At 35.3% G+C, this 14,391-nt stretch overlaps 1 protein-coding gene across 2 annotated transcripts in view; it reads left to right on the top strand.

The window, feature by feature from the left end:
• The window catches only part of NDUFAF7 (NADH:ubiquinone oxidoreductase complex assembly factor 7), a 16,384-nt gene extending 3,229 nt beyond the window's left edge, over positions 1-13,155 (top strand). Inside the window, exons 4-10 of one of the 2 annotated variants that reach the window (XR_001161525.2) lie at positions 757-867; positions 6,053-6,266; positions 7,201-7,259; positions 8,176-8,286; positions 10,173-10,316; positions 11,758-11,888; positions 12,312-13,155. Coding sequence is in view for 1 of the 2 variants with exons in the window: in XM_003795683.2 (XP_003795731.1) it covers positions 757-867; positions 6,053-6,266; positions 7,201-7,259; positions 8,176-8,286; positions 10,173-10,316; positions 11,715-11,888; positions 12,312-12,527 (1,029 nt within the window). In the remaining variant the exon portion in view is untranslated. Of the gene's footprint in view, positions 1-756; positions 868-6,052; positions 6,267-7,200; positions 7,260-8,175; positions 8,287-10,172; positions 10,317-11,714; positions 11,889-12,311 lie in introns of both variants that reach the window. The other variant, XM_003795683.2, reaches the window with a different exon arrangement.
• Positions 13,156-14,391: the final 1,236 nt, after the last annotated feature.

The following is a 14,391-nucleotide window of genomic DNA, read 5'->3' as shown; positions in this document are numbered from 1 at the left end:
AAAAAAAAAAAGTAGCCGGGCATTGTGTCATGCCTCCTGCAGTCCCAGCTACTTGGGAGGCAGAGGCAGGAGAATGGCTTGAGCCCATGAGTTGGAGGTTGCTGTGAGCTGTGATACCATGGCACTCTACCCAGGGCAACAGCTGGAGGCTCTGTCTCGAAAAAAAAAAAATACCTAAGAAGAGAGAAAAGATAAAAAAGAATACTGATGAATTGCTGGATTTAAGATGAGTTCTAAAGGCCCCAGCCGTGATTTAGCTGTAGTTGGAAGTTTCCCTTCAATAAACAGAGTTCAAGTTTACTTCTGTATAAGTGCCTTTGATGAGTTTAGAAATAGGAAATAGTGCATAAGAGGAAGTAGAATCCAGGTATTGAAAAATATCAGTTATATTTAAGAGTCATGTAATTATTTAAATCATGTGGATATGAAGAAATGGCATAATCACATTTCACAAATCTATTTGCTTTCAAGTACTAGTACCTTTTGTTAATCATCTGTGTTGTGGGACCTTTTATAGCAGAGATTGCATTATAACTATAATCTTCCTAAACAGTGTATGTTGTGACACAGTCCCAGTGAAGTTCCTATGTGTGTGTACATATATGTGAATATTAACTAACATATGATGTAAATATTTTGCGTTCCATTAATAGCATAAACTATACATTTATATGAAATTTTATATTGTATAATCTTATACTTTATAATAATGTACTTTATGAAAAGATATAATTATTTTTTTTTATCTTGTCACAGTTACTAGGGATATGGTTCATTAGTGAATGGATGGCCACTGGAAAAAGTATAGCTTTCCAGCTGGTGGAACTGGGTCCAGGTAGGGGTACCCTCATGGGAGATATTTTAAGGGTAAGTAATAAAAGAATGTCTTTAGTTCTCATGTGGTTGAATCTTACTACTTCTGACTAAGTTTGCACATTTTGTTGATTTCCTTGACTTTCAGTTCCTTAATCTTGTATTTCTCAGCTAAGATACAATGTTAGAATAATGAATCTTTACTTGTCTGTAGGCTTAAAAAATGGAGGGGAGGATAAATGTGAAAGCTAGAAATAGGAAACATTTAGAAGACATTATGAGAGAGAGTATATATACTTATCTTTTGTGTAGGGAAAGTTTTTAATTATATAAAAAACAAGCTATAAAGGAAAAGATTAATAATTTAAACTGCATTGAAATTAAGAATTTTGTCTTTCTTCAAAGACACCATAATGATTAGATAATCCACAGAGTGGGAGAAGTTATTTACAAACATAGCCAACAACAAACTATATAAAGAATTCCTTTAAATAGAATCAGGCCAGAGATGTGAACAAGGCCTTTTTTTTATGAAGACATAAAAGACAAAATCTAAATGGCTAATAGAAACAAAAGATGCTCAGTCTCATTAGTAGTCAGGGAAATGAAAATTAAGTACACAGTGAAATACCACTGTAACACTGACCACATTGCAAAAATTAGAAAATCTGACAATACCATGTATTGGTGAGAATGGGGATATGTGGAGCAGAGTACTTGCAAGTGGCACCAAGCAGTACTCTTGGACGTACTGCTTGTAAAGAGTGTGATTTGGTACAACCATTTTGACAAAGCTGTTGGGCACTATCTACTGACATGAAAGCTACTTATGTTGCATGATCTAGCAATGTTACTGCTAGTGATATCCCCTAGAGAAATTAGTGTGTACGTGTACCAGAAGACACGTACAAGAGGACAGCAACCTTGTTTAAAATTGCAGAACACTAGAGTGACCCAAATGGGAAAATGGATCACTAAATTGTGATACAGTCATACACCAAATGCTATAAAAATGTATGAAATCACACTATAGCATGGCAGCATTCAACATGAAACAGGGTAATGAGTAAGAATAGCAATTTCAAAAGAATCCATATCATACGATTGTATTTAAAATCCAAAAATAGTCAACATTAAACAATATAAGTTTTGTGATACAAATATGTGCATATTTAGTAACATTTATTAAGAAAAGTCAGGAAATGATTGAGATTCACAACAGTGGTGACTTCTGAGAGAGGGAAGACCCAGGGGCTTTAGAGGTAAGGTCACATCCTATTTCTTTAACCAGATGGTGGTTATTTTTCCTTCTGTCATGAGGATAATTGTATAATAGCTGACACTAATAAGTATTTATTAAACTTTGTAGATTTTACTATAGTGGGACTCATTAGTCTTTTTTAGTTTATTCCTGTATGTACTTAGCAATTCAAAGTAAAAACATATACTTAATATAAATTTAACTTTCTTGATACTATATGATTTCTTCATTAAATTAAGAATTGAAGGTTTTTTTTTTTTTTTAAGAGACAGAGTCTCACTTTATTGCCCTTGGTAAAATGCTGTGGTGTCACACCTCACGGCAACCTCCAGCTCCAGGGCTTAAGCAATTCTCTTACCTCAACCTCCCGAGTAGCTGGGACTATAGGCACCCACCACAATGTCCAGCTTTTTTTAGAGATAGGGTCTTGCTCTTGCTCAGGTTGATCTCAAACTCGTGAGCTCAGGTAATCTGCCCACCTTGGCCTCCCAGAGTGCTAGGATTACAAGTGTGAGCCACTGTGCCTGGCCCAAGAATTGAAGGATTTTTAAAAAGAAAATATATAACCATGCAAAGCTGGAGGCCAAAGAAAAGAAAATATATAAACATCTGCAGATGAGAATGCTGATTATAGCATCTTTGGGGAGAAAAAAGAAATCAAAATCACTGATTACGTTTCTAGGGCTCTATTTTATATTTCTTTAAATTGGCAAAGTTACTTAAATAAAACAGATTTAATAAGGTTTTCAAATATAATAGTGTTTTTCTTGTTTAAGTACTTTAAAAATCAAGTCCATAGACCTTAAGCATATGAAGTATGCTATTCTAGATTGAGTCTTAAGAACTTTTTTTTTTGAGCTTTTTTTTTTAAATTAAATGATAGCTGTGTACATAGCAAACATGGGGTACAGTGTAGTGTTTTCATATACAATTTGAAATTTTTCATCAAACTGGTTAACATAGACTTTATGTCATTTACTTAGTTATTGTGTTAAGACATTTATACTCTAGTTTTAGAAAGATTCACTTATACCCTTATAAGACAGACCATATAGGTGATCTTTCCAATCACCCTCCCTCCACCCATCCACCCTTCTCCCCATATTCTTGGGCTAGAATTAGGTTGTAGCTTTCATTTGAGAACTATAAATTAGTTTCATAATAGGGCTGTGTTCATTGGATACTTTTTCTTCCATTCTTGTGATACCTTGCTAAGAAGAACATTTTCTAGTTCCATCCATGTAAACATGAAGGCGGTAAAGTCTCCATCTTTAGGGCTGCATAGTATTCCATAGTGTACATATACCACAGTTTATTGATCCATTTGTGGATCGATAGACACTTGGGCTTCTTCCAGAGTCTTAAGAACTCTTAAAAAGCCAAAGAATCTAAAGAAATGTAAAGAAAATAGCCAAAGAAGTATTACCTATTTTTATTTTTGATCTTACCTTCTGAAGGATTTTTCTCTTAGGGTTTTCATGTGCATTTCATCTCAAAACTATGAAGTTGTTAAATATGAAATGTTCAATTTCCTTAAGTACTAAGTTTACCAGTTGGTAAACCAGTTTGACATTTTACTTTGATACATTTCTTATTTTTTTTTTTAATCGAGAAGGCACATCTTCATTCTTTCAAACTCAATGTTTTGGCTTGTGATTATCTTTTAAAACTTTTTTAGAGCAATTTTTGTAAAACCATGGGTAAGTCAAAAATTCATGTCAAAAGTCAAAAATAAGTCAAAATAAGTCAAAAATAACAATAAGTGTTATTTTTTTGTTGAGACAGAGTCTTACTATGTTGCTCTCTGTACAGTGCCATGGCGTCATAGCTCACAGCTACCTCCTGAGCTTAAGTGATTCTCTAGTCTCAGCCTCCCAAGCAACTGGTACTATAGGCGCCTGCCTTAACACCCAGGTATTTTTTAGAGATGAGGTCTTGTTTTTGCTCAGGCTGGTCTCAAACTCCCGAGCTCAAGCAATCTGCCCAACTCGGCCTCCCAAAGAGCTAAGATTACAGGTGTGTGCCACTGCACCTGGCTAAAAATTCATGTTATTTTTGAGTATGAATTCCATCTTAGAACCAGTGCAACACAGACAGCTTGAAATATGAAAGTGTTTGGGAAGGATGTGACTAATGAAAGCGCAGTACGTTGATGGTTTGAGAAGTTCCATTCTGGTGATTTTAATCTCGAAAATGAGCCACATGAGGATGTGAGACCAAACTGGATAATGATGAGCTGAAAGCTGCAGTGCAGTGTTTTTCAGTTGTTTTCAATCTCATGGCACACTTGAACTGATAGTTCACTTCTATGGCACACTTAAATTATGTTGGTCAAAAAAAAAGAGGAAAAAAAATACTGTGCTTTGAGCTCTTTTTAAAAATAATTAATGATCTTTAAAACTTTTTGTGACACGCCTAAGATCCTCTTGTGGCACATCAGTTGAAAAATCACTGCTGTAGTGAAAGCAAAATCCATCTCAACCTATAGGTGAATTAGCAGCAAGGTTTGACGTTACTGTTCAAACAATATTTGGCCATTTGCAACTAATTGCCAAGGTAAAGAAGCTGGAAAGATGAGTTCGATGTGATGTAAAAAACCATCAGAAAAGACACTTCGAAGCTTACCTTTCTTTACTGTCACAAGATAAAGACAAACCATCTCTACACTATTGTTATGTGTGGTGAAAAGGGGATTCTATTTCACAGTTGCATGCACTTAGTACAATGGTGGGATAAAGGTGAAGTCCCAAAACATAATCCAAAACCAAATATTCATCAAAAAAAGCTAATGATATCTGTTTGGCGGTCCAACACTGGAATATCCACTACAGCTTCATCACACCTAGTTAGTGATTAGAATGGGTGTCTATTGCAACCTGTTGAATGATGTGAGGCTGCTTGTGATTAAGCAGCAGAGATTGGTCAACAGAGACAGGCCAGTCCTCTTCCAAGACAATGCTTGACAATGTTGTTTACATGTCACATAAACCACAGTCTCAAACTACAGAAGTTAGACCTGAAAACTCTCTATCATTTGGTAGTCACCAGACCCTGCACCAACTGACTACTACTTCTTTCAGGCTTTGGATTGCTTCTTGCAGAGAAAAATACTAAATTCTCAACAAGCTGTGGAAAATGCCCTTCATCACCACGTATTCTCCAGGCTTCTTCACTGTCGCCATACACAAGTGACCATAGAGATGGCAAAACTGTGTTGATAGTTTAGATGCATACTCTGATTAATTGTGCTGCTTCTTGAGTTATAATAATCCAAACTTTTGATTCAAAATTGGACATTTCAGACTTAGTGACTTTGTTCATCTTGTCAGTCTTTATCTGCATGTTCATATCTTAAAAGTAGGAGGGAAATCACTGAAAATTAAATTTAAATGAAAAATAATATTGATACATCTTATGCTTTTGCCATTCAATTTTTAGCCTTCAAAGACTGGTAAAATAATAGTATTTTCTTTTGCATATTTATAACAGTAAAAAAAATGCTATGTGGGTGGCTAAATAAAACTTGAAAATGTGATGGAATTTCAGAGTTAAACTCTGCAGTTAAGAGGGTCATTCAGATGTGATTCTCTGAGGATACAGTTTCATCATCTTGAAGATGAGGTTATTTCAGAGATATAGTGACTTTATAAAATCAAGGCTATATACATTTTATTCCCTTAGTTTTTTTTTTAGACCCTCATAATGAGAATCATTGTTTTTATTGGATGATAAATATTCTCATTAGTTAATCATAATTTATCATTAGGAAGGCAAATGGGGCACTATTTGTTTCTTATATAAAGTTATGATTCTTATAGACTACTAAAGAGTGGCGTGAGGGAGAAACATTTTCTCTGAAACCAAACATTCCTTTTATTAAGACATGTTTAAATTATTGGGGTAAGTGATTAGAAAATCTAAAATCTACTTAACACATTGTATTTTGCCAGTATTTTTTTTTCTTCTTTCTGTATTTAGGTGTGCAGTCAGCTTGGATCTGTACTGAAAAACTGTGACATTTCAATACATCTAGTGGAGGTGAGCCAAAAATTAAGTGAGATTCAAGCGTCAACACTGACTGAAGAAAAGGTCCCATTAGAGCGAAATGCTGACTCCCCAGTATATATGAAAGGTGTCACTAAGTCTGGGATTCCAATTTCCTGGTATCGAGATCTGCAAGACGTTCCAAAAGGTAATTACTTTACATAGATAAATGAAAGAATTTTGATCACATTCCCTCTCAGTGGTAGGACCATAAGCTTTTACAGCAGTGGTTCTCAGCCTTCCTAATGCCACGAACCTTTAATACAGTCCAAAGGGGTCGCGACCCACAGGTTGAGAACTGCTGTTTTACAGTAATACCATAGATGAGTTAGTGCTGCCAACTTCCTTATCCATAGAGAGCAGCATATTTTTTTCTAGAAATCACATTAGGAAATGAAATGGCTCGACATTAAGGTGCATTGTATGTCATGTGGTTTTGTAAAAATGAAACCAGACATCTACCAGTGAGATGTTTGTATTAAAGGGAAAAAAAGCTAAACCAAAGCATAAATCTCCATTGCACTTTTTAGGATTTCCCTGTAGCTGAGGTGGTGCTGATGATGAAGCAGCCCAAGGCAGCAGAGGCTCAAGGAAGCAGTGTTAATAGGTGGGCTTAGTTCAGATATCCAGTCTTAAAAATCCTTACTTGTCTAAAGACAAACAAGGACTGGTGGCCAAATTCCTACACTAATCAGGAATATTGATTAAGCCCAGCTCAAACCTAAAGTAGTGTTAGGATCGTGGGCAAGGCATTTAAGCAATTCCTGACCTCAACCTTCTCAGATGATTTTATGAAATTCAAATTCCCTTCCAGCTAACAAATTTGAGTTCTAATTTCTTTCAGGCCTAGTGATGAATAAAATACTTATTAATTCAGGTATTTGAGTTCTGTGATTCCACTATGGGGAAAATGAGAATAGAAATAATAGTTCCTTTGTATGTTCTCTATGAAGATAGATAATTTTATGGTAGTGATGATTGTGGATGTATCTTGTGGTTCTAATACTGAAGAAAGAGGCATTTTGTTTTTTATAGTTAACGTTCAAAGGAACTAATTAAACATTATTCTTCTTTTTAAATAGAGTACAGCTTCTATCTTGCGCATGAATTTTTTGATGTTCTTCCTGTGCATAAGTTTCAGGTATGATGGGAAAAAAGTCATGTATATAAGTGAATACAAAAGGCCTTGTCTTGCAAGGAGTATTTATGGTATTTACTTAGTGTACAAATATTACTTGTCAAAATTATTATTAAGTATTATTTGGAATTTTGGTGAACATAAATAAAAAGCAAAAATGAAATATTAAAGAGAATTCTTAATTCTCCTGGGATAATTATTAAGGAATTTTAATTCTTCTGAGATAAAGATGTCAGAGAACATAAGATGGCAACTGGCTATCATGCATGAAAGATTTACTTTAGCAAAAAAAATTTTTTAAGAGACAGGTCTGACTGTGTTGCCCAGACTTGAAACTCAAGTAGCTGAGACAGCAGGTGCTTTCCACCATGCTCAGTAGACTTTAGCAATTTTTTTAAATATTCAAAGATTATAGCTGGGCGTTGTGGGGGGTGCCCATAGTCCCAGCTACTTGGGAGGCAAGAGGATCTCTTCAGCCCAAGAGTTTGAGGTTGCTAGGAGCTGTGATGCCACAGCATTCTACCCAGAGTGAGACTCTGTCTTAAAAAAAAAAAAAAATTCAAAGATTAAAATTGTTAAGGCCAAGAGCAGATTTCATTCTCATGTAGCAGTCTGTCAACAGAAGCTTCTGATGTTTCTCCCGAGTTTGTTTTCCATTTGGGGGGCACTTTGCATGCTGCTTATTTCCTCATGTCCTACACTGGCATTTCTGTTATTCCTTCTCCCTTACAACATTAATAGTTTGCTTCTCTTAGTCTACTCATATTCATATTGCTCAAACGAAATGAAGTAATGCCTTTAAATAATTTTGAATAGTACTATAAATATTTATGGTAAGAGAAAGCAAATAGTTGCTTTTGAGAAGTAGTTTTCAGAGTAAGTTGCAAAAATATGTTTTCATGTGTTACTTTGTATTTAGAAAACACCACAAGGGTGGAGAGAAGTATTCATTGATGTTGATCCACAAATCCCTGATAAACTGAGGTTTGTTTTGGCACCTTGTGTCACCCCAGCAACAGCTTTCATACAAGTAAGAATACACTTTCTTCTTCTTCTTCTAAGTTTCTTTTATTGCTAACAGAATCTTCAAAGTCTTATTTACTGAGTTACTATTTTAGAGTTCCTTTACAGGGGGAGTGGCTAGCAACAGAAGGGGGAGGTGCTTTTTATTGATGGTGAAAGTGCAGAGGCTGTAAAATCAGGTTAAAATCATTTAAGTGTGTGTGACCTTAATATGTAAGAGAAAAAGTTAGTAAGCAGTTACTCAGCTAAGTCCCTTCCCTCTGTGTTACCTCAGCTTCCTGACTGTCAAATGGTATTGATAACTGTCTGATTTTTAGAAAGAGTTCAGTGTCTTGTTGTCATAGGTCGGCCCGGGACTGGCCAGGTCTCCGGCCCCCTGCTTATCTAGGTATGTTCCAGACGCAGACTGCTATGCTGCTCTCTCTCTCAGGAACAACTGCTCTTAGATGCCTAAAGGCTGTTTGCTTTAGCAGAAGGGAGAGAGAGAGAGTCTTTGAGGGTGAAGTAGTCTTCTTAGAACAGTAGTCCTCTTCCTAATGCTGTGGCCCTTTAACACAGTTCCTCATATTGTGGTACCCCAACCACAGTAAAATTATTTTCGTTGCTACTTCATAACTGCAATTTTGCTACTATTATGAATTGTAACGTAAATATCTGTTATGCAGGATGTACTTAAGTGACCCCTGTGAAAGAGTCCTTTGACCCCCCAAAGGGATTGCGACCCACAGGTTGAGAACTGCTGTCTTAGAAGCATAGAACTTAGCAGTCTTTAGCAGAGAGACACTATGCAGGTATTCTGCAAGCCGGTGAAGCGACTGAGTCAGAGTGAGTGGTTGGTGATAGAACATACGTATGCTCCCAACTGCCTTCTCCTGCAGCCTAATATAGAGCTGATCTTGGGACTCTTACCACCACAGGTGTAGAGACTGCCAATTCACTAATGCTCTCATCTCACAAGCTCTCATGCTTGTTAAGAGAGCTAAATCCCTCCCCATGCCCTTTTCACCAAGGTGTTCCATTATTGAGCTATACAGGTGTTACTTACAACTCTCACTCCTCCTTGCCATATGCTATACGGGCTGCTACAGTGTCTATAAGAGCTAGTACAGACTCTAGTAAAGTAACAATAACAGCTAAAATTTATTGAGTACTTTGTATGTACTATATTTTCTCCTTTAATTCTCAAAACAATATTAGGTATATTAATTCTCAAAACAACTTTGGGCTAACGTGTGGCTTTTTGCCATGCCTCCATGGATACCTAAATTAGATTCAGGTCACCAGAATGGAACAATCACAAGATTATGGACCTTTAGTTAATGATTGAAAATCTTGAGGTAATAAGGTTCTCAGATACATTGGCATTAATTTATAAGCTGATGTTTCTAGATGTAGGCATATAATTGGGATACTTTCTTGTCCCAACACAGAATATCATGATATACTTGCTTGATAGGGTTTATTATATTGGATTTATGCCATTTGTTCTACCAGTACAATTTTTTTCAGTGCCTGTTATATGCCCTGCATTGTTCTAGGCAGACAAAAGTATCTTTCCTATACTTTCAACCCAGTGGAGTGTGTTTCTGTGATTTAGATGTAAAAGTAATTTTATGTTAAAATACGCACATGTTAAAATACGGCCATTTGGTTACTGGGAGGGCATTTGCCTTTTCATAAGAGATTAACATGTTTGTGTAAACCAATTGGGTAGCATCAAAGAACCAAGGAGATTTGTATAAGAATATTGTGTTGAAAGTTGAGTCTAGAGAACATAATTTATAAGAAGGAATTTATTTTATTAAAACAAAAAAATGCTCTCTGAAGAAAAGCCCTAAGGAAACAGCTCTTTTGAATGATGTGTTTTGATTCTTTCACCTATTCTCTTACCAGCATGATGAAACAAGGGATCATGTTGAGGTGTGTCCTGATGCTGGTGTTATCATTCAGGAGCTTTCTCAACGCATTGCACTAACTGGGGGTGCTGCACTGATTGCTGATTACGGTCATGATGGAACAAAGACAGATACCTTCAGAGTACGTGTAATTCAGTAACATGATTTATCAGAATTTCACTGTTAGATCTCAACCTCATTGAAGGTCTTTATCTTTGGTTTCTACATTGTGTAGCATTGCTGTATTATGTTGCTTACAATCCATGTTAATTGCATGATAATTACTCTTAGCTCTAGATTTTACTCCTCAACCCTAAGTCCACTTTCCAACTCTCCTATGTGAATAAGGTCTGAATTATTTATTCTTAGCTGTAAGATCCTAGTGAACATCTGAATGATACAAATAGAAAGATTTTCTTTACATTCTTAAACTTTTCTATCTGCTCCCCCTTCATTCAAAAAACTTTCTTTTTTGGCTGGGTGCAGTGGCTCACACCTGTAATCCTTGCACTCAGAGGCCGAGTTGGGCAGATTGCTTGAGCTCAGGAGTTTAAGACCAGCCTGAACAAGAGCAGGACCCTGTCTAAAAAACAGCCAAGTAGGGGCAGCGCCTGTGGAGCAAAGGAGTAGGGTGCCGGCCCCATATGCCGGAGGTGGCGGGTTCAAACCCAGCCCCGGCCAAAAACTGCAAAAAAACAAACAAAAACAGCTGAGCATTGTGGTGGGCGCCTGTAATCCCAGCTACTTTAGGAGGCTGAGGCAAGAAAATAATGCTTGAGCCTGAGAGTTTGAGGTTGCTGTGAGCTGTGACACCACGCTACTCTACCAAGGGTGACAAAGTGAAACACTGTCTCAAAAAAAAAAAAATTGCAATGCTATGCACTCCAGTTTTTTTGAGAATTAACCTAGCTACTGTAATCAAACTTTTTCTATCATATTTTCAATTTATCTTTTCCCCTTTCCAGATGTACTTTTACCCCTTAAACATCCTTTCTGTTCAATATACTTCAATTGAAATATATTTAACTAGAAGTCATTAGTCATTTTCTAGACTGTGGTTCTTTCTTTCTAACTTTATTGTATCTAAGAATAGCCTGGAGAGCTTGTTACAAAGGCTGATTCTCTTGCCTCACCTCCAGGATTCTGCCTGATCAGGAGCGGGAGAAGTCCAATAAGATTCTCAGGCGATTCTGATACATATGGTTGATGGATATATTTTGCCTGCCTACATGTTCTCTGCATAGCTATGAGAATTCATCCAAAGAATTAATGAGATCTCTAGTCCATCACCACAGGCTTTAATAAAATGTTAAATAAAATGTTATGGGTAGTATCTTTCTGCACTTAGATGTTGCATTTGATGTTGAGTTTTCCACATAGCATTCATTTGAAGAAAGGATGCTCCTGCGTAGTCTGTAAATCACAGATTTAGGCCACATTTTCCTTTAACAGCTGCTATGTAAAAATGTACCAATATGATAGCATTTCCTTAATCTTGATAATGACAGTCATAAAAAGGCAAAATTTCTTTATGTTCAAGGGGTTTTGTGGCCACAAGCTTCATGATGTCTTAATTGCCCCAGGAACAGCAGACCTAACAGCTGATGTGGACTTCAGTTATTTGCGAAGAATGGCGAAGGGAAAAGTAGCCTCCCTCGGCCCAATAAAACAGCAAACGTTTTTAAAAAATATGGGTATTGATGTTCGGCTCAAGGTAAGGTTTATCTTATTTCACTATAATTAAATATTTTGATCTCATAGTATTTCAAAATTACTTTAAACAAGTTTATGTGGCTTTAATACTCTTGTACCTCCATTTGGGGTAAAATTCAGACATCCAAGTAGTATTTTGTTCATTAAGAAAACTATTCATGGATCTGAAATTTCTGATTGTTCTTAGGACACTTAAACCTTACTGTAGATCAAACCACTTGGGGATATTTGTTGAAAATGTAAATCTGGTTTGGGTCACAGAGACCTACATTTTTAAGAAATACTTCATGATTCTCAGGCAGGTAATCAGAAATCACATTTAGACCACTGCTTTACTAGAATATTTAAGAGTTGTTAGTATTGCTGCATACCATTACAAATTCTTTCTTCCGGTTATTTTTGCTAAGAATTTTTTTCTTTTCAGGTTCTTTTAGATAAATCAGATGAGCCATCAGTAAGGCAGCAGTTACTTCATGGGTATGATATGTTAATGAATCCTAAGAAGATGGGAGACAGATTTAACTTTTTTGCTTTGCTACCTCATCAGAGACTTCATGGTGGAATGCATCAGAAGAATACATGTCAGTCAAAACCCTCTGCATCCCCTGTGGCTGGGTTTAGTGAACTTGCTTGGCAGTGATATTTCAGCTTGGACTTTTTATATCTCAGTCTGCCTAAGAAATCAAAATAAAGGGGATACATCAGGTAACATAAGTGTTAAAAGTATTTTATCTCTTCCCAGCCAGTTAAGAAATACTCCATATTACATATAATACAACCAAAAATTATAAAATTTCTAGGATTATAACTGACTTTTGGTATAAATATGTGTTCTCAACTTAATGAAATGATTACGTTATTATGAAACTGAGTTTCCTTTAATTTATAAAGGTAGTTGCTGTATATCTATTTTATCTTAAGAAGTAAACACAAGCCCTGATTAGTTAAATAAAAACTACAAACTACTTACATGGCTATTTATGGGTACTGATAAAATAGATCTGTATGTTATAAAATGAGATAAAGCAGTATGTTCTGACCCAGATCTCTTAAGATTCAGTAAGTGAAAAAAGTAGGATGTGATCCCGTTTTTGTTGTAAGGAAAAAAATTACATTTAAATAAATATAAGTAATTAAAAAATTTTAATCATAAAGGTTATAGTAAAAAACAGTAATCCTGGCACATGCTTGAAATATGAGAGTAAATATAGACTACCTAGGAGCAATAATTTTTAAAATTGAGCTGATTCTCCTGTATTTTCAAATAAACATCAAGTTTTAATTCTATATTAGGTTCTCATTTTTTGGTTCATGGAACTTTTATTATAATAGTGTTAGAAAGATAAATACCAAACTTTCTGGGGTTTATTTAATTGGCAAAACAAATTTATAAGGGAGATTAAAGGGAAAGAATACTAGGCACATGTCTTGAGTTTACGGCTTTACTTTACTGGAAGTTCACTGGTAGAATTAGGAACAGTTGCTTTTGATTGTTGCTTCTGCTTCATTGAGACCAAGATTAGTGTTCCCCATGTACTAACATAAAGGACAGTAGAGGCCTTATTTTTCAGGTGCTGCTCAGCTTTAAGACATTCGTAAGTCACTCTTATTCTATTTATTTAAATGAATACTTAGTTGGGAGAAATTTTGCAAGATGAAAATGTCCCTTTCCAAATATGTAAGGAGGAGGAGTTCCTCCAATTAATTCCTCCAATTAATTCCTCAATTAATTCCTTCCAATTAAGGAGGAAGAGTCAGGCAATGCCTTATATCTTATAATCTCTCATAATTTATTTTGATACTAGGTTAACTTTTCCAAATCTTCTAATAGTTAAAAACTGTTAAATGATTTGGGTGGTAGCTCTTGAAAAATTTATAGTTATAATTATTCCCAAATTTTCATTCCAAGAAATGAAACCTCCAGATAATTACCTTAAATTTAGTATAAAAATCTAAAGGAGTTTTTTTTTTATTTTTGTCAATTAAAAAAAAATCACAGCATTAGTTCTATTTATAAATATAATTTCCCAAAGAGTTCTATACCAAGACTTGGAAAAATAGCACAACCAAATAGAATTTTCTATAGAATAGAAATAGAATTTTCTTTGGATACTTCTGCTAGATAGGCTTAGGTTTTCACATGGAAAAGTATGATGATATGGAAATACATTTTATTATCAAGGTTCTTTGGGTATATTTACAAGAAGTTGGATGTAACAAAAAAATATAAAAATGTACTAAACAATGTCATTATAGGCTACTCTGTACATTATCAAATACTTCTAGCAAATGATTATTTCTTATATAAACACAACTTGACTTCAAGACAAAAGGTTATACAGGTTATACAGTATCTGGAGTTGAGTATTTTACTCAACTCCAAATTATCTGACAGTGCCTTTACAAAATTTTTGAAAACTTCTTAGGCATTCAGCAACAAACAAAAAAGAGTGCATTTAATTTCATGGCTTGTAAGTTTTGATTATGTAAGTAATGCAAATAAA

Source organism: Otolemur garnettii, unplaced genomic scaffold (genome assembly GCF_000181295.1).
Source record: "Otolemur garnettii isolate 467f Iridium unplaced genomic scaffold, OtoGar3 scaffold00095, whole genome shotgun sequence".
Taxonomy (NCBI): Eukaryota; Metazoa; Chordata; class Mammalia; order Primates; family Galagidae; genus Otolemur; species Otolemur garnettii.
Note: the sequence above shows the minus strand (reverse complement) of the source record. Positions and strands in the feature narration are given on the sequence as shown.